The sequence below is a fragment of the Erinaceus europaeus genome, chromosome 10 (assembly GCF_950295315.1).
Source record: "Erinaceus europaeus chromosome 10, mEriEur2.1, whole genome shotgun sequence".
NCBI lineage: Eukaryota > Metazoa > Chordata > Mammalia > Eulipotyphla > Erinaceidae > Erinaceus > Erinaceus europaeus.
The window spans coordinates 83814697-83838100 of NC_080171.1; the positions used below are offsets into that span (position 1 = coordinate 83814697).

The 23404-nt window shown below is 38.2% G+C and overlaps 1 protein-coding gene across 9 annotated transcripts in view; it reads right to left on the bottom strand.

Moving 5' to 3' along the window:
- Positions 1 to 23404, bottom strand: part of TNC (tenascin C) — a 98469-nt gene that overhangs the window by 26728 nt on the left and 48337 nt on the right. For 2 of the 9 annotated variants that reach the window (XM_060200038.1, XM_060200041.1), the window contains 6 exons: positions 22825 to 23097; positions 21965 to 22237; positions 19313 to 19585; positions 16787 to 17059; positions 7572 to 7844; positions 5586 to 5858 (listed from right to left, as the gene is read on the bottom strand). In XM_060200038.1, coding sequence (XP_060056021.1) covers positions 5586 to 5858; positions 7572 to 7844; positions 16787 to 17059; positions 19313 to 19585; positions 21965 to 22237; positions 22825 to 23097 — 1638 coding nt within the window. The remainder of the gene's footprint in view (positions 1 to 5585; positions 5859 to 7571; positions 7845 to 16786; positions 17060 to 19312; positions 19586 to 21964; positions 22238 to 22824; positions 23098 to 23404) is intronic. The other 7 variants (XM_060200039.1, XM_060200040.1, XM_060200046.1 and 4 more) reach the window with 7 other exon arrangements.

The window sequence follows — 23404 nt, forward strand, 5'->3', positions numbered from 1 at the left end:
AAATTACCTCCTATAACTCCTGGTTTTAGTAATTATTATTTTTAAATCTTTGTTTCCTAGTTCCTTTTCTCAAATAATACCACCACTTGACAATTACACAGTTCTCTACAATTTACAAGAATTAATTCTTAATTATATTCCACTCCGTGCCAGAAGGTGAGACTACAGACATTTTACAAAAGAATAAACGGAGGCCCGCTTAATATATGTGTGTGTGTGTGTGTGTGTGTGTGTGTGTGTGTGTGTGTGTGTGTGTGTGTATGTGTGTGTAGTGTGACCTCTGTGGATGTAAAGACAGGACAGCATAGCCACTGATAGTCTCTCAGAATACTAGAAGGAACGTTCATGTGGCAGCTGACCTTGACAAACCATTCCCAGAACTGGATGGTGATCACAGTCAGGAGAGCCACCTCAGGCTCATCACCAAAACAAACACCCCTGGGACATTAGGTCTATTTGTGGGGAAAGCCAAGCCCAAGGGGCCACTCCTGGTATGCTGGTTTCTCCTCACTCCCAAACCTAGTTTCTTTTGGCACTTCTCTGTAGTTTTTGGCTGAGCTTTTTGCCCTCTTCTGCTGATTACACTTAACTAGAAAATTCAGGAAACCATTGTCAGGTCTCCAGGGATTTGGTTTCCTCATCTTTTCCCTCTCCTACCCACGTTGACCATTAAGTTCTGAAACCCATAGTTTGCTCTGGGGAGGGTTTTTATTTCTTTTCTTTTCTTTCCTCCCCCTCTCATTTTTCCTCTCCATTTCTATCTATTTTTATAATCCTACAGCTTTTTTTCTGTGATCTGGAAGTCACTCTCAGACTCTATGGCTGGTCAGTTTTTGTCTTTGGAAACCACAGGAGTATGAAGCCTGGAAAAGTTTGATGGTTCAAATACTATGAACCTGAGAAACCTGCATCTTCCTCTCTGTCAGCTCTGATAGCTGCTCAATCAATTTCTAGGAAAAAATATGCCCACCTTCAGGAATGTGCTCAGAAGAGATAATAGATTAAAAATCCCTAGTTCATAGTAGGAACTTAATAAATCTGTCTGCCTCTTCTGCTTTTTTTTTTTTTCCCTTCATGTGACTATGTCCTTTATGGGCCACCCACTTTGAGAAAGCCTACAGGAAATATCTAGATGAAACCACTAGAGAAGAAAAGTTCAAGGACTGAGACTCTCCTGCACCTAACATGGTCTCTAGTTTTCAGTGTGAGCATCATCTTTACTGATAAATATCTTGGTACATTTAAGAAGGTATGTCTTGTGGTAGCAAGTTTCCTTTTTAGATCCTAGTTTTCCTATCTGCAAGTGGCAGTGATGTCTGCAGTAATTTTTAGAGTTTAGCAATTCTAAAAATTACTGCTTATTGTCACATACTTGTATGAGATATGCTTAATAAAATGTAATAGCAGAAAGACAGTAATGTTTAACCTGAAGGTTAAACAGTGCTGGAAGATTCCCAAGGTCTTTAACTATGAGACCACTAGCAATCATTTAGTTAAAGACTGGGTGTTGGTTTACCTGGTAAAGTAATGCACACATTACTATGTATAAGGACCTGGTTTAAAATCTCTGGTTTCAACCTGAGGGTAGAGTTGAGAGGGAACTTCCCAAGTGGCAAAGCAGTGCTATAGGTATTTTTTCTATTTCTCTCTCCCACTCTAACCATCTATAAATAGTAGTAATTTGATTATTTATTCTCCATCGATTTTATTTTTATTGAATACTTTATGTCTGATGTATAGCACTTGTAGGTAGTATAGTTTATGTGCAAGAAATTAGAAATTAAGACTAATCTGGGTTTGTATTTCATTCTGGTTTTACTAGTTAAAAATACGTTAACCTCCTAGATGTAATTTTCTAGCTCTTAAGAATGGGGCTGAGTGTGGGATTCTCTGCCTGCACCATAGGCCCTCAGTCACTAGCCTGGCTGTAAGTGGCACAAAAATATGTTCTCTATTGGTGGTTATCATCCTTGTATGCTAGGGTCAGAGGTGCTGAGCATCTAGAGTCTGTTCAGAAGGGAGGGTAGCTTTGTGCTCAAAGAAGAGACACTTGGGAGTGAGATTTTATAAAGAAAATAAGAAATAGTCCCCACCTGTAGGGGGAAAGCTTCACAAGTGGTGAAGCAGGGCTGCATGTGTCACTCTTTCTCTCTCCCTCTCTATCAATCCCTTCTCTCTTGACTTTTGGCTGACTGTATCCAATAAAAAAATAAAGATAATTAAAAAGAAACAAGAAACAAAACATTACAGAGAATGATTTTAGACAATCTAATTTTATACAGTAGGGAAAATGAAAAAGAATAAAAAAGCAATAGGGAATATTTGTAAAGTTCATGATTTGAAGATGGAAATGTCACTATGCTCAAAAGCCACCCCTCTTGTCCCTTCCAAGTACCAGAGTAAAGATGTTTAACACACTCTGACACACAACATACACACAAACACAGACACACACACATGCACACACAGAGAGAGATATAACAGCTTACACACACACACACACACACACACACACACACACACACACACACACACACACACACACGCATACATATTCTTCTCTGTCTTTGTAATAGTAGGCCCCAGAAAGAGAAGTCAAAGGAAGGGCTTTCTAAAAGATCAGGGTTTGCTTTTTCGTTTCTTTTGTTCTTGGAAAAAAAAAATAGTTCATGATTATTCATTTTCTTTGTAACTTAAGGGCCTCTGGGGTGGGATGCCAGGATTAGCAAAGCAAAATCAGTGATCAGAAATAAACTCTGAAAGACAGTGTTTATAAACCAAGGACAGAATGATGCTCTGTCTCTGATCTGCAGGTTTTTGTTTTATAGGCAGCCACAGGCAGGAGAAGACAGGGACCCTATTCCATTCTGGGAATGTATCTCTCCCCATTCTAATAAGAAACAGGTTTATTTTCCCCTAACAGAATTTCTGCCTAGAGCTCAACATTTTCTCCATGTCTATAAGTACCAATTATGATTTTATATGTCCCTTTCTGGAGCTTATTAGGCCCTGAGATATGATATAATAAAATATACAGAGAGAAGAGAAAGGCTTTGGGTAATGTTAAGGTCTCTGCCTGTCAGATATGCCAAGTAAGTATGTTTATGTTAGTTATCTGTCATCTGGTTGCTTATACTAGTATTAAAATTTACTGGAATTTGAATTCTGTCCCATATTTGACTATGTGACCTTGGATAAACTGCTTTGCCTTTCTGGGCCTTGGAATCTTTATTCACAAACAACAGAGATAGGACTATATCATCACAGGCTCTTTTGTACCTCTCTCACAAATTTGTGATTCTTTTCTCAGTTTTTTCTTTCAAGTAAGTTCTAGAGCATGTTTTATTTGCTTGTTTTCTTCTGCTCCCTGAAGTGTTTTCTCCTGATAACTGAGACTACAGAACAACTAAAACCTTTATATTGATTTTTGGAAATGATCAATAGAAGAAGGGAAAAAATTTTAAAAATCATATAAGTTGTTTTCATTAAACCATAAATTGCTATGCTGGTATGACCATTCAGCAAAGATAGCAACCCCAGGATCAGTCTGAATGAGGTAGTCCCATTTGATCAGTGGAGACTCAGGCTGAGCCAATGAGAATAAAGTGTTGTTTATTGTAGTAAATTCACTGCCTGGGGAAGTGGTTTGGAAATAATTTTGAACATGAAACTTATGAAGAAGTGTAGATGCTTCATGAGCTCCACTGTGACCCAACTTCTCAAGCTATAAACTGTCCCCTTCACTGATACTGTCCTGTCCTTGAATGATAAAACAGGTTCATTCCAGCATGAGTCATCCTTCTTCTATTGTGTGAACCATGATGACACTCTTACTCATTTGAAAATGTCTTAGGTCCTCTGAGTGAGGCAACCACTTCCATGTTTAAGACTCTGGTTAGCCTATCTGTAGTTTTTTTTCTTCTGTAAAGAATTCTGTTAGCTTTAGTGTTATTATTATAAAAAATCATTTTACTAACCATATATTTTTCTCCTATAAACAACTCCTATGGTTAAGGACCTTTTCGTTGTCTTTTAGAGTTGTTTGAAGTATTAAATAAAATCTGTAGACTTTAGAAATACCATCCTGTTAACTTTGATAGCTCCTCCTTTTTCCTTCCTGACCAGAACTGACTACTTACTGATAGAATTTTATAAATATTACTCTTTGTAAATGGAGGAAACACTTCTCCATCAGACTGCATAGGGTAGTTTGACCATTTAAACAAAAACCAAGGACAACATATCTTATCTCTGGGTAAAATATGATGAAATCTTAGGTAGAAGAAAATGTCTTTGGAATTTTAAAAAATGTGATAATTATTATAATAATGATGCATAAGTGGCAATAATGGAAATGTTAACTAAGCTCTCTTTACTGTCTCTGCTATGTTCTCAGGGATTTTCTCATTGAATTCTCACATACCTGTTAAATAAATGACATCATTCTCTCTTTTGCTGAAAGATTTAGCCAAGTTGCCCAGGTCCTACCATTTATCATTAGAAAAGTCAGGCTCTACTGTCATTGGTCATCTCCATCAGGAACAACATAATGGACCTCTCTATGGGCCCCTGTAGGACCCTGCCCTCAATGCGGGTCAACAATGGTAGGAAATGTTCTATTCTCTGAAAGGAGGTTGGATAACATACTCTATCTACCATCTGAGAAAGATGGGTCTTGAAATTAGTACAGCCTGGAATGTTCCAAGCTGTGACCACAGATTGTGGTCTGACTACATGGATGCAGAGGTTACATAGGCTCCTATGCTATATATGGGCCCCAGATCAAATCGATGGGGTTTAGAGTTGACCATATTTATATACTTTCCCCATATTTGGGAGCTACTCTCTTCCCTGATTCAGGTTTCTAGTCCTTTTTCCAACTATGACACCATCTCCCCAGACAACTACTTGGGTCCACCTGCATATTAAATGTCAGGCTCAGGCAAAAACAAATAGTCATAGGCCCCTTGACATATATCTAAAATAGACCTACTAGCTTTACCCAAAAAAGAGACCTGAATCCTCATCTGCAATACTCTTGCCTTTAGTTTCATGATTAGTCAACAATATGTTCTGCTTTATATCTTAACTTTTTTTCAACTACCAGGTTCCAGATGCTACCATGGTGCCAACCGAACTTCCCTGGGCAGATGACCACACCAATATGTCCTGAAGCCCCACCTCCCCAGTCCCCTGCCCCACTAGGGAAAGAGAGAGACAGGCCGGGAGTATGGATTGACCTATCAACACCTATGTTCAGCCGGGAAGTAATTACAGAAGCCAGACCATCCACCTTCTGTACCCCATAATGATCCCAGAGGGATAAAGAATAGAAAAACTATCAAGGGAGGGGATTGGATACAGAGTTCTGTCAAGGGAGGGGATTGGATACAGAATTGGAAATTGTGTGGAAATGTACCCTTCTTATCCTATGGCCTTGTCAATATTTCCATCTTATAAATAAAAATTAAAAGAAAAATTAAAAAGGCAGGCTCTGAATGTATCTAGAGCCCTTGTAGTTTCCCAGGCTTATGAGAAGTCTTTGAGTTATGACTTCTCTGTTCTGTCCTGTTTATTTACTGTACCTGTTGTTGCTATAGCACTGACTGGTTGGGATCTCCTTCCATTGCTTATTCCATAGAGCTCAATTGTATATTCAGTGGCCTCTCTGAGACCTGTTATGTCCCTGGTACGTTCAGGGGCAAGTAGGATTATCTCCAGTGGCTCAGACTGTTTTTTGGTATCTCTGATTTTGAGAACAAAACTGTCGAAGACCCCTTCATCAGCTGTCCAGGAGAGACGGAAGCCATCTGGGGTGGCATCTGAAACCAGAAGATTGTCAACTTCTGGTTCAGCTTCTAGGGAGACAGAGAATGGTAAAAGGAGGAGAGAGAACATCATTTATCAGTCCACACCATCTTCTCTCCAGAGCGGATATTGATATGCAGTGATGTTCTGGCTCTCAGAGTTAGAAGTGTCCTGAGATACCAAAAATAAATCAGTGAACATGAACAAGTCTAGCAAGCCTTTAGTAGTGGGAAATATAGAGTTAACACATGTAATACAAGCCAAGAGGATGCTTGCATGTGTGAGTTTTGTCTAAAGCAATTCTATAAATTAACATCTGGACTCAGTATCAGCCCCTCCCATGCATTATTGAACAAGTTCAAAGCCAACAACTTGTTTACATTTGCTCTCTATCTTCCAGTGGCTGAGTGCCATTCTCTGTTAGACCATTTTCTTTCCTTTTGAAAAGACAAGTAAACCAGTAATAATGATCTGTAGAGCTTCTCATGATGATGATAATGCTGATTACATTTCCCTTGATCCTGAGTAAAACAGCTTTTCAAATATAAATGTTATGATCTTTTCTTTTCTTAGAGGCATTTTTAAACTGAGGGAAGGTTCCTACTCTTGGTTTACTTGCTTTTATTTTTAAACAATTAGATAAATACACAGGTTATAATGAGGAAGGACCCAGGTTCAAGCTCCTGGTGTCCACCTGCAGGGGAGAAGCTTCTGATTCAAGTGCCTCTCTTTCTCCTTATCTCCCCTTCCCTCTTGACTTCTCTCTGTCTGTATCTGGTAAATAAACAATTAAACACAGTTAACCATTAGATAATTATTTATATGGTTCAATTGAAGCTTGGAATTTCTCATACTACATATTTTGAACTCAAAGTATTATATTGGATTGCCTTAACTAGACAAAACTCAATGTCAAATTACAACTGAGTTTCCCAAAGTATATGCAGAGCAAAACATTCCTTTTCCTTAAATTTTATCCATTATCAAATAAATCTGGGAAACAGTGCCTGTGCCAATACTTTTCAGAGAGATAAGACACATCTTTTTATTAAACCTTGCAGTCAAAGGTTCCGCTAAGCTAGATTTAAGTCAGTCTTTCTAAAATTGATTTAATCATGGAAGTCTCCAAAGCAGAATTGTAGAATGATCTACAGAGCTAGTAATATCTAGAAAGACTTTGGGAAACACAGATTTTGACTGGAAAAGTTGTTAATGTTCCATTTTTTCCCCTAGGAATTATTAGTTTTGAGAAAATTATGGATTTAGTCTGTACTGAGGAATATGTATGATACTAGTGTTTGCCGATATAATAAGCTTTTAGTTGGTTTTCTAATATCAAGTTCCCTGGTAAGTTTATCATAGTACAGTTACAAATTTGAGGTGGTGAATGTTGTAAATAACTTTTCAAAATGTACTCATTGGTATATTTCTTTTGAGAAGGTTGAAATGCAACTGGGAAAAGTCAAGATGAATACAGGAGATGGTGTTGTAGAATAACCACAGAAGAGCTATGAACCAAATATGGTTTAAAGGATTTGGGATGCCAAGGAAACATTTCTACCTTCTCTTTTCTGGAGTGGGAGTAGGGGGTATGCTCATTGAAGACATAAGACAAGGAGAAGTATGGGAATGCACAGAACAAACCACATCTATAGATTAAGTAGAGAACGTAGACAAGGATGTTAAAACCATGAGGATCTGGTAGATGAATTACATAAAGAGAACCACAAAGAGGAGAAAACCTCTCAATTGAGTTAAAATACCTGTAACAATCTCTTCCCTCAAGGGCTTGGTTTGGTGCCCTTGAGTGAAACCAGAAACCATAACCTCATAACCAATACCAGTTATGAGGCCTCTAAGCTCCAGCTTCCTCTGAGTTCCTGAAAGTGTGAATTCCTGGGGGTCCAGCAGCTTCCCAGAATCCACCACTGTTACTAGAAAGCTGTCAAAGGCATTCTCCAATGCCATCCAGGAAACTGTGAACCCGTAGGGATTAATGTCGGAAATGGTAAGGTTTTCCAGAAGGGGCAATGCCTCTGAAAGAAGGGAGGGGTGAAAACAACTCAGATTAGCAGGACTAACTCTGCTGGGATAGCAAATCTCCATGAACAATGTCAGATTCCCCAACCAATATATAATAAGAACTCATTGAGTTTCATATTTCTTTCTTGTGTAATCTCTTAGCACACCTATAAGAAAGATGGTATTCCATTATAGTGAAAGGAAAACTAAGATTCAAAGAGATTGGATGATTTAGAAAAAGTCATAGTTACTAAACCAAGATTTTTAGCTGTGGCTGACTTCACTGGCTATGACTTTTTCCCTATAAAACTTATGTTTTATAGTATCTTATGTTGTGTTTGGAGCCCATTTTTTAGTATTCCCACTATTTCTGGTCTTGAATAAAATCAACTTAGTTTTATTATACTCTTTTTTGGTATTTCTCATTTACTTATGCTCTACTTTCTGTTCATATATTAATCTTCTCATAAATCAGTTAGGCCAATTAGTGACATACATCATCACCAGTTAAGATTGAGAGTATGACTCTTAATGTGGCAAATTTAAGACAATGTGGTTATGGTTCAATAAGAAATATTAAGATGTGTTAATTTTTTTGCTGTATATTTGCTAGTAAATTAGGAGATAATTGCATATCAGTATCTTGAGTAAATTTTGGCATCATCACATGTTCATTCATTTACCAGACATTTGTGTCCTAGGTCAAGGACACTACACAAACTGAAGTTTCCAAGGGGAGTGAAGGTATATCAGCTAAGTTCCTGTTGCTAATTCCCAGTTGACTAGGCTTCATATTCATTATCCTGTTTAATCCTTATAATTATAAGGACAGGAGAACTGACATTTTATTTTGGGATTCATCTTCCTGGTTTACCAGGCTGAAATAAAGTTCAAAGCCCTCACAAGGACTAGAGTTAATTAAACAGATCATGTTCTGTGAAGAAGTCATGAAGGAAAATTCATATGCCTGCCAGGAAATAAGAGTAACAGCTTCTCAGTTCCTATTGCTGACCAAAAGTCAGTTCTGGAAAGATCAAACAAAGAGTACCCAACCAAGAACCATGTACACAGAGCCCTAATAAAGTTTACCTAATCAGTGGACTTGCTTTCCTTCAGGCATATATAACAAAACAATCTATCTGCAAGTCAGAAAAGCCAGAGAATTTCAACACCTGAGAACCAATGAAACAAGAACTAGAAACTATTTTAAAATTTATTATATTGTTTTGATCATTACACTGCTTGACATAATAGACTGATTACTCCTTTTCTTTCCTAAGCATATAATCTCACTCAAACTTGTAATTTGTGGAGCAGCTTTCTCAGGCTAAAATCTGTCAGACTACCCCTGTGTACAACTCTTCACTGATTTTTAGTAATCTCTTTGTCTAACTTTTATGGATGTCTTTTGTTTAAGAAAGCAGATATTTCTACCCACCCCCAACTTTTATAACATCAACAGAAGTAGAAACTTATCCAGGACTTAATTTCTACAAGGTAGCTAAACTGGGATCTAACCCAAGCCACCTTATCCAAGTTAACTATGTTTTCCCACTGTAAGCCATTGTTTGATTAGTCAGCCCCAATCAGTGCTAGAGAATCTGGAGACATATCCAGGATTAGTGGAGGAGCTCCTGCATCTTCCCTCTAGCAAAACAAAACAGGGCAATGATATATTTTTTTTCATTAGAGGGGCATGGGTAGAATTCTGATGCCAGCGTATCTTTAACTGCATCTAGTTTAGAACCTGCTATTCCATTGGAGCTAAATGAAAACTTTAAAGAGATTAATGACCTTACACCAATGCCCAGAGTTTAATTCATGGAGTGTAAAGAAAAAATATTTTTAAAAGAAGTGTTTGGTGACTAAATGAACAAGTAAATGAATTCCCTCTTCCACCTTAAGTAGGGATTTAATTCTGATGTGGTTGAAACTTCCTGTGCTTATTTTAAAATACTTGGCACTTGTTTTGAGGGATTATTATGATTGTTGTTTCTACCATGCAAAGATCTACTCCAAATCAAAATTTTATCAAAAGCAATGGTGAAATAAAATATACTATGCAAACTAACTTCTTTGTTGACAAGTCAAGGGTTTTAGGTTCTGTTGCTGAATTTTGTTTAGATAAGGGGCAGCTTTCTTTGATAGCTGAGTTTTGTTTAGATAAGGGGCAGCTTTCTTTTCTCTGCACCATCAAAGAAAGCAAGTACTGAGCTCTGATGAAAAAGAGGGCATTCAGGCTGATTAGTGAATTAAAGAGTTGGTATTTATAGTTCCTCGTGTTTAGGTTTTTTTTTTTTCTTGTTAAAAATATGGTTCTTTAAAATGCAATCATTTCATATTAAGGATTAGTGGAGACAAGACTGTAACTAAATCTTGGATTTCCAAGGCCAGCTCCTCTTGTTATAGCCTTGTCTGTAGAACCTCCCATAGAAAAGAGAGAAGAAAGAAACTACAGGTAAATGAAAGAAGCTCTTTGCCTAACCATTTCTCTCCTGCTTGGCAATAGGAGGTCTATGTCGTGATTACTCCCTCCAAAATGCACTTCTAAAAAGCCACCATGTTCTGCATTTGAAGATTGTCTTTTATTTTTTTTCCTCCACTGTTATCACTGAGGCTCAGTCCCTGCATCAAAACAATAGGAATCCACAGCTCCAGGTAGTTATTATTTTTTTTCTATTTTATTTGATAGAATGGAGGGGAGGGTGATATAGAGAGGGAGAGATAAAGATTGACACCTGCAGACTAGCTTCATTGCTTGTGAAGTGTCCCCATTGTAGGTGGGGTGTTCTTTCACAGGTCCTTCCACATAGTATTATGTACACTTAACTGGGTGCACCGCCACCCAGCTCCCTGAATATACTCTTCTAATTATTGGATCTGTATTATACTAGACAGAAAATAAAACCATTTAAAAATTACTTTAAACATAACTACTGTTCTCTTAAAAATGATGGGAGAATAATGATTGTTTAGGTCTACTATTTCTCAGTTTGTTTCTCATCTTCAGGAAACAAATTTCCTTATAATTGGGAGAGAGAGAAACCCAGTATCTATAAAATGTCTACTGGATTCCAGGTCGTGAAACTGCCTATCAGTTTTATCCATAAGGTGACTCTACCAGAGGTAACCTCTCTTCAAGTATGAGGAAACTGGCTTCAGAGAGGTTAAGAATCAGCCAAGAGGGGCTGTGTGGTAATGCAACTGAATGAGCACACATGTTACAAAGCACAAAGACCCAAGTTTGAGCCCCAGCCCCAACCTGCAGAGGGAAAGCTTTATGAGTGGTGAAGCAATACTGTAGGTGTTTCTTAGTCTCTCTCTCTCTCTATACACCTCCCCCTTGATTTCTGACTGTCCTATTCAAATAAATTAATAATAATAATAATAATAATAATAATGAAAAGAATCCACCAAAATGTAAAGAGATATGAGTCTTAGAAATCACACAGATTCAACCTCAAAATCCTCATTTTTTTTTTCTAGGATGTCATGCTGCCGTCAATTAAATATCTAATTGAACTTATTAACCTTTGTTATATGCAGCAACTTAGAATCTCAGAGAGGTCTATTTTAATGTGAGAATCAGATGCAAAGTCAATTTCCTGAAAATTATCATTAGTGGAAGGTAAGAGGCTTCTAAATATTTTCCAAGTTTTTTAGACTAGTGATTTAGTAAATTACCATCATTTACAGATCTTGCTGTTGATTTAGGATAATTTCAGGAAAGAAGTCATAAAACTAATTCTTTTTGTAATTCAAAGTGAAGTCTGAAATCAAGTTTAATGTATGGTTAAGGTTTAATTAGACTTGGAATGTGTGTGTTCATACTTAATTTGTGGTGTGTTTTAGCTTTAAGGGGCTTATTTATAAAAGAAAAAATATATTTCTGAGACACATAGTTTCTGGAATGCCTTACTTAACATGATATATGGACAAAATTTCTTTCCTTGACCACTACTTAGAATCTCCAAACTATGGAGCAGATAGCCTACAAAAGTAGGCATGACAATCTTTAAAGGTTTTTTTTTTTTTTTCAGGTATAGAGCATACTATCTCCATTTGGTCATTAAAGACCCTTCTTGGTAATGATAACATATTCAGTTAGTCTGCATATAAAGTAAAGACTGTATTTGTGGTATTTCCTCCATCCCCTACTCCAGAATTCTAAACAGACAAGGGAGAACCTCTGAATGAGTACCTGTCATGACAAAAGCAGTCAGAGGTCTGGTAGAGTCCCCAGACCAGGTGATCCCTGCCACACTGACATCATAGCCTGTGTTTTCCACCAAGCCCATGACTTGAACGTGCTGTGCATCTCCTGGGACTCTGAGTTGCTGAAACTCATGCTGTGAGTGAGAATCACTCACATTGATTACAATCTTTGCAAAGTGCCCAACTTGGGTGGTCCATGACATGTTGAAGCTGTTAGAAGTAATATTGCTAATGATTAGCCTGCTCAGCTGTGGCTCTGGGTCTGGCACGGAAGGAAGACAGGTAAAGAGAGAAACATAATTAGAGGAAGAGTTGATTTCTCCAGAACATAGCCTTAGAAAATGAAAGTATCCAGCCCTCCAAATATGTGTAGAATATAATAAGCCAGTGCCTACACTTGCATTGATTATAATGCTAGACATTTTTTTTTCTGTGAACTTGGATTTGCATTCTTTAGGAATGCAGACACAATTATTTGCTAGTCATGTGTGAAGAAGAGTGAAAAAGCCATTTCGATAGGTTGGATTAATGTAGAGAGTGCCACCAAGGTTACATCTTCTAAGATTTGTAATGGGGCAGTAGATCTATGAGATGTACAAAGATGTACTCATGGTGATGCACTGGTATGTATTATTTGTAAATATTAAGCACTGTGTTTTGCTTTAGATGCAAGCATGTTATCATTTTAAAAACTGAAATGCTAAAAACCAGCAACAACAAAAATTGAAACGATTCTTTCAAGAAGCCTACTAAATTTGGTTAATTCAGCATTTCATAAAGTTCTTGATCAGTGAGCACCTTTTCTGAGGAATATTTGAACCTCTCAAAGAGTTGGTGTTGTACTGACTATGCCTGAGAAAATGCTACTTTGGAGTTTCTTTATTTAGTCTATTTATTTAGTTTCTTTATTTTGATCTAGCTGAACTGTAAAAATTGAAAGATAATATACATATAAGAGAAACCCTTTATACTATTCAGAAGCCCAGCTAAATACACCACAGGAAAAACTACCTCCTATTCTAATGTTATAAAGGTAAAAATGACATCCTTTGAGAAAACCCCATTGTATGCAAAAGTTAAAACATACCTTGAAGAAGGCATTTATTTTTTTATTAGGAAAAAAATTTGTTGGATAATTTAGACAGATGAATGGTTACACTAAGGTTGAGTATCTCCTATTCCTTAAAATCTAGGGGCTGAGTGGTGGTGCACCTGGTTGAGTGTACACGTTACCACGTGTAAGAACCCAGTCCCTACTTCCTACCTGCAGGGGGGAGATGCTTCATGAGCCCTGAAATAGTGCTAAAGGTATCTCTCTCTCTCTCTCTCTCCTTTTCTCCTTCCCATGCCCTTCTCAACTTCTCTGTCTCTCTCCAATAAATAAAATTAGAAAAAATAAAATCTAGAAAGTCAGTGATGATAGCAACATATTTTTAGTGGAGGGGAGTTCTCTGCTAGTTTTATATAGAATAAATATGGACTGGATTCCTAGATGCATCTTTTTTCAAATAACATTAACAAGTTCAGTACAGATAGTATTTTAGCCTGAAGGAATAATGTACTAAGATCAAGATTTATGATAGAGTGGAAGCAAATTTTATTATAAAGTATCAGTTTTGTTTTTGCCATAGAAGCAATGTCCTGAATTAAAGATGACTGTTATGGCCCTTCTTAAAATACCAGACTGAGTCACTGACAGTGTCAACACATTCACAATGAATAAACCTAGGTTCTTCTTTTTTTTACTTTTTAATATTTATTTTCCCTTTTGTTGTCCTTGTTGCTTTTTTATTGTTGCTGTAGTTATTATTGTTGTTGTTATTGATGTTATTGTTGCTAGATAGGACAGAGAGAAATGGAGAGAGGAGGGAAAGACAAAGAGGGGGAGAGAAAGACAGACACTTGCAGACCTGCTTCACCACCTGTGAAGTGACTCCCCTGCAGGTGGGGAGCTGGGGGGCTCGAACGGGATCCCCACGCAGGTCCCTGCACTTCGCGCCAAGTGCGCTCAACCAGCTGCACTATTGCCTGACTCCCTAAACCTAGGTTCTTAAAGTTGGATTAAAGTCCAGTTCTCTCCCAAAGGGTACTACCTGAAGTACAAGCTGAAAAGTGATATGCCAAAAACAAGGAAAAACAGGAAGAACAAAAACAATCCAAGAAAGAGAATGGTAGTTAGGGTGCATGCGGTCAGCATTTCATGCAAACTAGGGATGTTTTTCTCATACCACTTGTTGTCCAGTGAAACATGCTATCTATCACAGATACACTCAAAAATTAAATGCAATGCAAAATTAGGGATGAGATGTAAGATCCTGACCACTGTGTGAGAGATACCAGTGGATGTCAGGAAATGTTTAATAGAGACCCTTAGATATCTAGCTTTTTCTCTAAATGCTGGTGGTACCATTATTTAAAATCTAGACAGAGAGAGAATGCAGATCATTCTGACCGAGGAATCATGGCATGCATGCATCTATTATTATTGTTATTATTATTATTATTATTATTATTATACAAACTTTGATTGACAATGGATGATAGATGGACTGATAAAAGGCCATTCAAGATGAGATAAATTAGTTGTTTAGAAATTCAAAGCAAGTCAGGTTAACTCCATACAAATAAACAGCAATAAAAGATGTGAATTGATACTTAAGGAAAATAGATTGATATTGAAGCCTGTCTTAATTTTAGGTGAAAATTTTTTTAAGCTTAAAAGTTCAGGTTTGCGTAATTCTAGTACATCTGAAAAGGCTCTGGAGGATCTCAGAGGGTGAAAAATCAGTAGTGGGTGACTTTTTGGAATGCTCTTCAGAAGAAGTTGAGTGAAGAACTCTTAGTGGGAATGAACACCTATGGTTTCTTGGACCATTAGGGTCTGAGCACACTGCCTGCCAATCAGTCCATGAAGGTGGGCAGTATAAGCAGAAGAAGCACTGAGGTTGCTGATGACAGAGCTTCGAGAGGCTGAGGGCACAGAATGTACCACTGTTCCCTGGAGGTGGTCAGAATTCCTAACTTCTTAATTTTTTAAATTAATTTATTTTAATATTTATTTATTTATTTTCCCTTTTGTTGCCCTTGTTGTTTAACATTGTTGTGGTTATTGATGTCATTGTTGTTGGATAGGACAGAGAGAAATGGAGAGAGGAGGGGAAGACAGAGAGGGGGAGAGAAAGACAGACACCTGCAGACCTGCTTCACCGCCTGTGAAGCGACTCCCCTGCAGGTGGGGAGCTGGGGCTCCAACTGGGATCCTTACTCAGGTCATTGTGCTTTGCTCCACGTATGCTTAACCCGCTGCAGCACCACCCGACTCCCAGAATTCCTAACTTCTATGAGAAAGCTACCAGAGGTGGATCCCTGAGCTTTCCATGAGATAGATATGCTGTCCCAGATCATAACTGAGACAGGTGGCTAAGGAGATGCTCAGCTACTAAAACAAGTAAAAAGATGTAAGTATATCAATAACAAACATCACTACAGTGTCAAAGCCAAAACACATAAGACTAAATCCATACGATTTTTGACATCACTATCTGGTAAAGGAGTGAGTCCACTGAAAATCAATTCAAATTAATGTAAAAGTAATGATTTTGTTTTAAATGAAAAACATATGTATGATATTTGAAGCCAAATGCATATGGTTGAAAAACTGTCTTCTCTGTTTCACTCTACTTGAATCTGACTGAAATTGAGAACTAAATAGACATCCTCTGTCTTTCTATGGGGTTCCCTGATAGCAATCTCTAGTCTTAAGTATAATGGGGACAGACTGTCCTGTTGAAGTTATAGGTGACATGAAAGATAGATCATTTTAACATTATAATGTCATCCCCTTTCTTGGTTTCTTCCAGTATGTGTGGCTCCATTTTGTGAAACACAATAAGACATTCTCTTGTATTTATTCCAATATTTTCCCCATTTTGTGATGTCTTACTTATCTGTCTAGAGAATGTTTTAGCCTAGATGTACTGTAAATGCTATTTGAATGGAGAAGTCCCTCCATATAAGAAAAACTTCTAACATTAAATTCATCATAGATATCACAAATTTAAAATGAGAACAGTTTACTGGTTTGTTACCCAATTTGTTGTTTAAAATTAACAATGTTATTTTCACTTTTGCCATCTAGCATTCACTGTTCTGGGGGCAAAATAGCATGTTCTGGTCTTTATCTTAAAGGTGGCTTTGAAACTGGGGAGGCATTGCTTCCTCCTGAACTCATCTAATGAATAATCACTACCCTTTTTTGCTTTTTCATGTAAACTTACAGAACATTAACACAATTTCACTGAATCGTTGGGATAGTTGGATATTAGGAGGGCAAAGATACTAGGAAGTTAAAGACACTAGTGTAAAACAAAGTGTAACTGTTAAGACAGTTTTGATAGATGTGGGCATCTTTCCTAGTGAGGAACAACACTTGATTTAGCTTTTTGTTTGTTTGTTTTCAGTTACAGAGGGGGATAACACTCCAGATTCCCTATGACAACCTGGATCAAACTGAATATTAAACTGCAAATGCCTTGGTCAATCATAAAACAGGTAAAGGAATTTATAGAAATCCTCCATCTGGGCTGCTGTTAAAAGAGTGTTATATTAAATAATGCTCCGGTCTTGGTTCCTGCAAAATTTAAGGCACAGAACTGATGATCAGATGATGAGAAGTAATAATTCCACCCTGCAAAGAAGACTGTAGAGAAAGGGCGTGAGAGGTGGGAGAAAGCACATGTACCTGTGGTAGCTGAGGCACTGATGGTTTTGGCCTGGGAGTTGGGAGCAAATCCAGAGAGGTAGACAATAAAATCATTACTAGGATGTAGCCCTGAGATGAAGGCAGTCCGTTCAGCACCAGAGATATTGTATTCAATCCTCTCCTGCAACCTATTGGAATCTACAATCTCAATGGTAAAGGTCTCAAAAGCTCCATCAGTCGCTGTCCAAGAGAGATTGAAGCTCTCAGGAGTAATGCCAGAAACATTTAAATTTCCAATTTCAGGTTCTCCAGCTGAAAAGGGAGGGATATGAGAAAATAAATACTGTTGAGTGAATCATTTGACTAGTAGGTCAAGATTGAGGTTGATCATGGGAGCATAGCTGAGCAAAAAGATCTGAAGGTTCAGGGTTATGGTGAAAAGCAGTGTTACCGATCAGTGCCAATAAGAGAGAGAGGACAAGTATATTTGTTAAAGGAAAAATGCAAAAATTAAAGTCTGGCAATTAGATGTCCCTGCTCTAGTACTACCACACATGAAGACACCCTGGTTGAAATTCTACATGTGACAGACATGCTGAATGGTCATAACAGGAAGAGTTGCTAAAACCTAATCTTCTCTCCGTATTCTCCCATCTATTCAAATAAAATCTAAGTAATTCTAATGCCATTACTTTCCCAAGGTGGACCCTGGTGGCTCTGGATTTTGTGACTTAAAGGGAACTGGCAGCTTGTCATGGTCTCAAAGTATTCTCCATATGTCAGACAAAGACCAGTGATCTTCAAATAAAATAGCTGTCCTCTTTTAATTACTTCTCTGTGGGTTAAAAAGGCTATAGTAGTTTGGCAAGTAGAATGTGGAGCTAAGACAAGCTATTCAGGCAACATTCTTTGGCCCAGAAACAAAATTTTGTCTCAGAGATAGCCCTACTGTTGCTTTGCTGAGCAACAAAAATGACACATGCTGGTAAGGCATGGTCTGGAAAATCAGTATTGAGATGCTGGTGAGAATTGGAGAGATAGTCCCTTCCATCCCAGGAAATCTGGTAAGATACACTACACAGCAGATACTATTATAGCCCCTCTTCCTCACAGGCCAACTCACCAAATTCAAGAATGTTGCTATTTTCAGAAAAAAATAAAAATACTAAGAACACCCTAAACAATAAGATCTGCAGGAAAGATCAGGCAGGTGATAGATTCTCTGTTTTCTGGAAAAGAGTGGCTTGTGCATATCTGGTAAAAGAGCCTCAGGTCCATCCAGGAGCCTTAGTGGCAATTTTCAGTCACTCCAGACTCACCTCTCCTACTGCAGTTGCCTAAGCTTTATGTTTCTCTAAACAAAAGTTACTGAAATGATTAAGGTTATAGAGCTAGTGGATGGGAAGTAGTACACACAATTAAGTGCACAATTAGCATGCACATGGACTCCTACTCCCCACCTGCAGGGGGAAGCTTCACAAGTGTTGAAGCAGGTCTACAGGTATCTGTCTTTCTCTCTGCCTATGTCCCTCTCCCATCTCAATTTCTATCTGTCCTATCAAATAATTTAAAAAAAAAAGGAAAAAAAGATAAAAAGGGAAAATGGCCACCAGGAGCAATGGATTTATTCTACAGGCACCAAGCCTTGTTAGAATAAACTAGGATACACCTATGTGATGGTCTGTTAGTTGCAACTATTATCTTCATCTGGGGCAGGTATTCAGAGTCAAGCACCACAGTGTATACCATGTTTCCAACAAGTGGAGGCACATAAGGAAGATGAGTGTGTCAAACAGTGCTGGGGAGACTTCTCACTGTATCAGGCTCCTGGGGAAACACTGGGAGTCCTATCCCACTAGCAAAGCAATAAGTGAACCTAGTACTTCCTGCTGAGTCTGAGCTGGGAGAGTGTCATACAAAGGCCAACACTCCAGGGAGCAACACTTGACTTAAAGAGCAAAAAGGGTGTCTGATCTTTGAAATTCATAGCTTGGAACACTCCTTGCTTCAGTGCTGCTGTATGTACTTCTGCTAATGAATGGATTGTTCTCTAGTACTGCCGTGTGTGTGTGTGTGTAACATTTTTTTAAATGTAAAAGCCACAGAGTTCTACTCTTAAAGGATTCAGGATGGTAAAATACAATTTCTAGCTAGAAGACACTGTAAAATAAACATTCTGTGTTCCACCAGAGCTCACACAAGGGAAGGATTGGCTGTAGTTACAGCAGAGCACCAGAGAAGAAAAAGTCATCAGGCAACTCCCTGAAATAGAAAGCTATCCTTCAAACAAGATGCATCTGTAAGATTAGACAGTTAGAATATGATAGAGGCTGAGGGTTTGAAGGTCAGAGGAGGCAATATATGCATTATTCATTCTTGAGTTAGCAAAGACATCTGGACCAATGCCCAATCCATGGGTGTGGAACAAGAATCACTGAGCATGCATAACCAGCAGTCACAGACAACTTGAAAGGATATATATAGAGAGAAGCTAACTCACTGCATGATCTGGAGAGGAAGCAGGGAATGCAGGGCAGAAGGCAAGGACAGCAGAGAGGAAGGTACCTGTGGAGGCCTCAGCAGATAACACTGGTGTCCTATAGCCCCTGATCACCCCATAGATGGTAACTCTATAAGGAGTGGCAGGCTTGAGGCCTGGGATGTCCATAGTCCGGAGGCTCCCGGGCACTGTGAGATTCTGAGCAGCCTCCACCTTGTTGGACTCCTGCACCTGAATGACAAAGTGCTCATAGGCTTGGTCAGCTGCGGTCCAGTTGAGTTTGAGGACATTCCAGTCAACCTTAGTCAAGGCTAAATCTCCCAGTTTGGGGAGCTCCTCTGAAGAATGATAGAGAAGTATTGGTCAGTCCTGCAAACCCAAAAAGAGGAAGCGAAATATCCCACAGACTAATTCTAGGGAAGAGAGACAGGGAGAGGAAAGGTTTTGGTTTCACTCTTGGTCTCTGTCATTTCCATGGCAAACCCATCCAGCGGTCTCTGAGCATGTGAGGTCAGCACCTAAAGGGCTTATGGAAAAGTGGAGTAGTGGGTCAAGGGAAGAGGAAGAGTTAGACATGCTAGGTATTGAGGTAGATGGATGTTGGTTAGAGCCCAGTGCTGACATTTGGTAGCTGTGTCATCTTGGGCATTTCACTCAAGTCATCTTTGAGCCTTCCTCTCCTCATTTTGAAAGGGAGTTAGTTGACAGTTCCAATTCATTGTATTGTGTTTTGATACACCAATACTGTTCATAAACCTCTGAGCATCAAACCTAACACAGAAGGAGTCACTCAAAATGTAAATAATAATTTTTCAACCACATGAGATTTAGCTACTTTACTTCATTACTGGCTATTAATGAGACCATTTTCTTGCTGAACATATGCTCTTTGAATAGGCTTACAAGGAGTATGCTTTTTCAGGTTTGAACAAATTTAAAAAAAAAGTTTTTTTTTCAGCTGTACTGTTTTCTTGGCTTGTTTCTTTTCCTCCCACCTCCTCGTCTGAGTGAAAAATGACTACATCAGGAAGTAAGGCTATTTGTGTGAAATGAAAGCCTCTTTTAATTAAAAGTCATTATGTCTTGCTCAGTAAACGGGGTGGAACAGGGTCCACTATTGATTTTTCTGCAGCGTAGGAAGGAAATTTAAAGTCACTATTACTGTTGGTTTAGAACATTTGGATTTAGATTTGGAAAAAAAAAATAACCCACTGCTGTTGGAATGCTATTTAAGGTTAAATTCCTCCTCTCAGCCTCCCTTTTAGGAGTAAAGTAAGTGGCTATCGATTAGAAGTTAGGAAGGAAAATAAGTGCAGGTATTTCAGTCCAGAGAGATTCAAGGTACTTGTTCTCAGAAGTCCTAGGTTTCAATGCATTTTGAGAATCTGAGAAAATGATATCTTTTAAAACAGCTGTTTTAAAGCTGTGCACTGTCTAGACCTTATATTCTTTGCCAGATCATCAAACATAATGGGACACATGTCTAGTGGGCTTTCTTGTAAGATTTTATTTGCAAATGTAGTTCTTCTACTATAGACAAATGTTTGCAAACTAAAGTATTTTATTATTTATTTATTTACTTATTTATTTTTAAATAGAAGAGTGAGAGAACACAGCATTACTTCCTTCGGTGTAGTAAGGGCAGACTGAAACTTGGGTCATGTATGTGGCAAAACAGCACACTATCCAAGTGAGCTATTTTGCAGACCTGAAAGTTTGAAAACTATACAGATGTTAAGACATCATGACTACACTAAGGTCATATGTCTCAAAGAACCCTGTTGGTCTTTTTCCAAAGATAGAGTAGTAGTAGCTCAGCCAGTTTGGAGAGTTTAAACATCACCTTTCTGGTTCTTAGAATTGTGTGTGAATTCCGGCAAGGATTAAGTTTATCTTCTATATGTGAGGAAAACCAAATAAAAATTCAGTTCAATTTATCTAAATTAGGTGATTTGAATAGAATTATAAAAATAGGGAGGGTAATATAGAATTAGGGACCAGAATTAAAAATAAAATGCCCTATTATCAAAATTTTGACCCATTTGTATATAGCCATTAAAAACTGTTTCTAGAATCTCATGAATACAGAATTTTCCATAACAGATGGGGAAACGTATTTTCAAGGGATAAATTGAGCTAAATTGGTTTTCTTCCCCAAATTGAATGAAAACATCAGTCAAACACAACTATTTATTCTTAGAACTGTCACTGCTTTGTGTAGATGTTAAAGAGAGAAACTTGGCAAGAAGACAGTCTTTCTTTGTAGGTAGGAATCTGACTACAGAGATGAGTGGGATTTAGTGTCTCTGAAATCACTGATAAAGTTTGTCTAGAAAGATCTGATCTTATTTTTGTGCCACAACTCAGTTTTTTTTTTTTTTTACTTTCCAGTTAATAATAAAGATAACTATACATTGTTCAATACTTAATGCAAGTGGATGCTGAAGTAAATATTTTCACTGATAATTTAATTACCTGATAATAAGAGTGTTCTGATTTAGAGATATTAATATCCAATTTGGAGGTAAGAAATGATGCTCAGAGATGTAGAGTGATATACCCAAGAATATACGGCCAGTAAAGTGGAATTACAACTTGGACATTTTGATTAGAACTTGTATTCATGCTGCCTGTCAGCTCCCCTCAATGGATATTTTCTCCATTACAATTATAAGCTGGCTCAATTGTATCCCTGGTATGGGGAAAAGGCTGTATACCTGTGATGCCCTCCACAGCAAGAGGTTGAGATGCGAAGCCCCTGACTTCACCATGCAGGGTGATTATGTAAGGGGTACCAGCCTTGAGGCCTGGGATTTCCACAGAGCGCAGATTGTCAGGAACTGTGAGACTGTGAGCTTCCTCAGCCTGGCCAGCTTCTTGGACCTCAAGTATAAACTGTTCATATATCCCATCTGGGATGGTCCAATCCAATCTGAGGGTATCCCAGCTAACTTCAGTCACTGTGAGGTTTCCCAGATCTGGAAACCCCTCTGTATAAGAACACAGAGTTTCTGAGTTACTGAGAAAGACAACTGTACCCTGGGATTTAGGTGAGATGGGATTTTTGCTTAAGTTTGAGATAAGCTCTCTGATTTTTATTGATCACAATACATGATTTACAGAAAGTGTTGGGTTAGCACTAAAGCCAAGGGTTTCTCTGTTTTAGAGAATAAAATTCAGTCTGAGGAAGTCATTATAACTTCCATTTTTGATGGACAAATGAGGCAATAGGAGAATCCTCTGGTGTAGTCTTAAAATGAATTGAGTTAATTATTTTTTTTTGTATGTGCAAACTGTTTCTGATTTCTTTGATACTGATATTAAAACTTGCTTCAGAAGAAAAATCACTTCTCACACCTGTAAAGGAAGAGGAGTTGGAATTTTCCATAGGACTGGCTACCATGCTACAGCCAGAGGTTGGTCAAGTAAGAAATATGGCATTTGGGTGGAAGGAATGATAGTCACTGATAGTCTCCCTATGTGGCAGGGGTCTGATCCTAGTTTATATCAGGGAAGAGCCTTGATCTCTCTTGATGAGACCAACAGAATGAAGCAAATTAGCAAGAGTGTAGAATACCTGTCAAAACATCAACAGAGAGAGGGGAAGTGCTGTAGTCCTGAGTGACCCCACGGATGATGACTCTATAGTGAGTCGCTGCTTTGAGCCCAGGCAGGTCCACCGACCTCAGTCCTCCTGGGACTGTGAGGTTCTGGGTTGCCTCTATGAGGTCTGTTTCCTGCACCTGAATGAAAAAGTGCTCATAGGTCCCTTCAGGAGCAGTCCAGTTGAGCTTGATGGTATTCCAGCCCACCTCAGACACCATGACCTCTCCCAAATTGGGAGCTTCCCCTGGAGGAGGACAAAGAGACAGTTTAATGATGGAAACACATTATTTGAATGGAAATTTAACATGAGTGGACTCATTAGATTACCTAAAGTTTTTGACTTTCTTTAAATAAACATGCATCATGCAGTTTATTAAATCTGAGAAACAGAGAAAAGAGAATGAGGTAGATGAATATATTTGTTATCCCCTTAAGGAATTACGGAAGCCTCCAGTAGATAAGAGGATTCATTTTTAATTCTTCCTCTTTTAAATAAAGGGCCTTAAAATCCCATACTAGGAAGTAGACTGTTTAAAGATTCCCTCCACTGG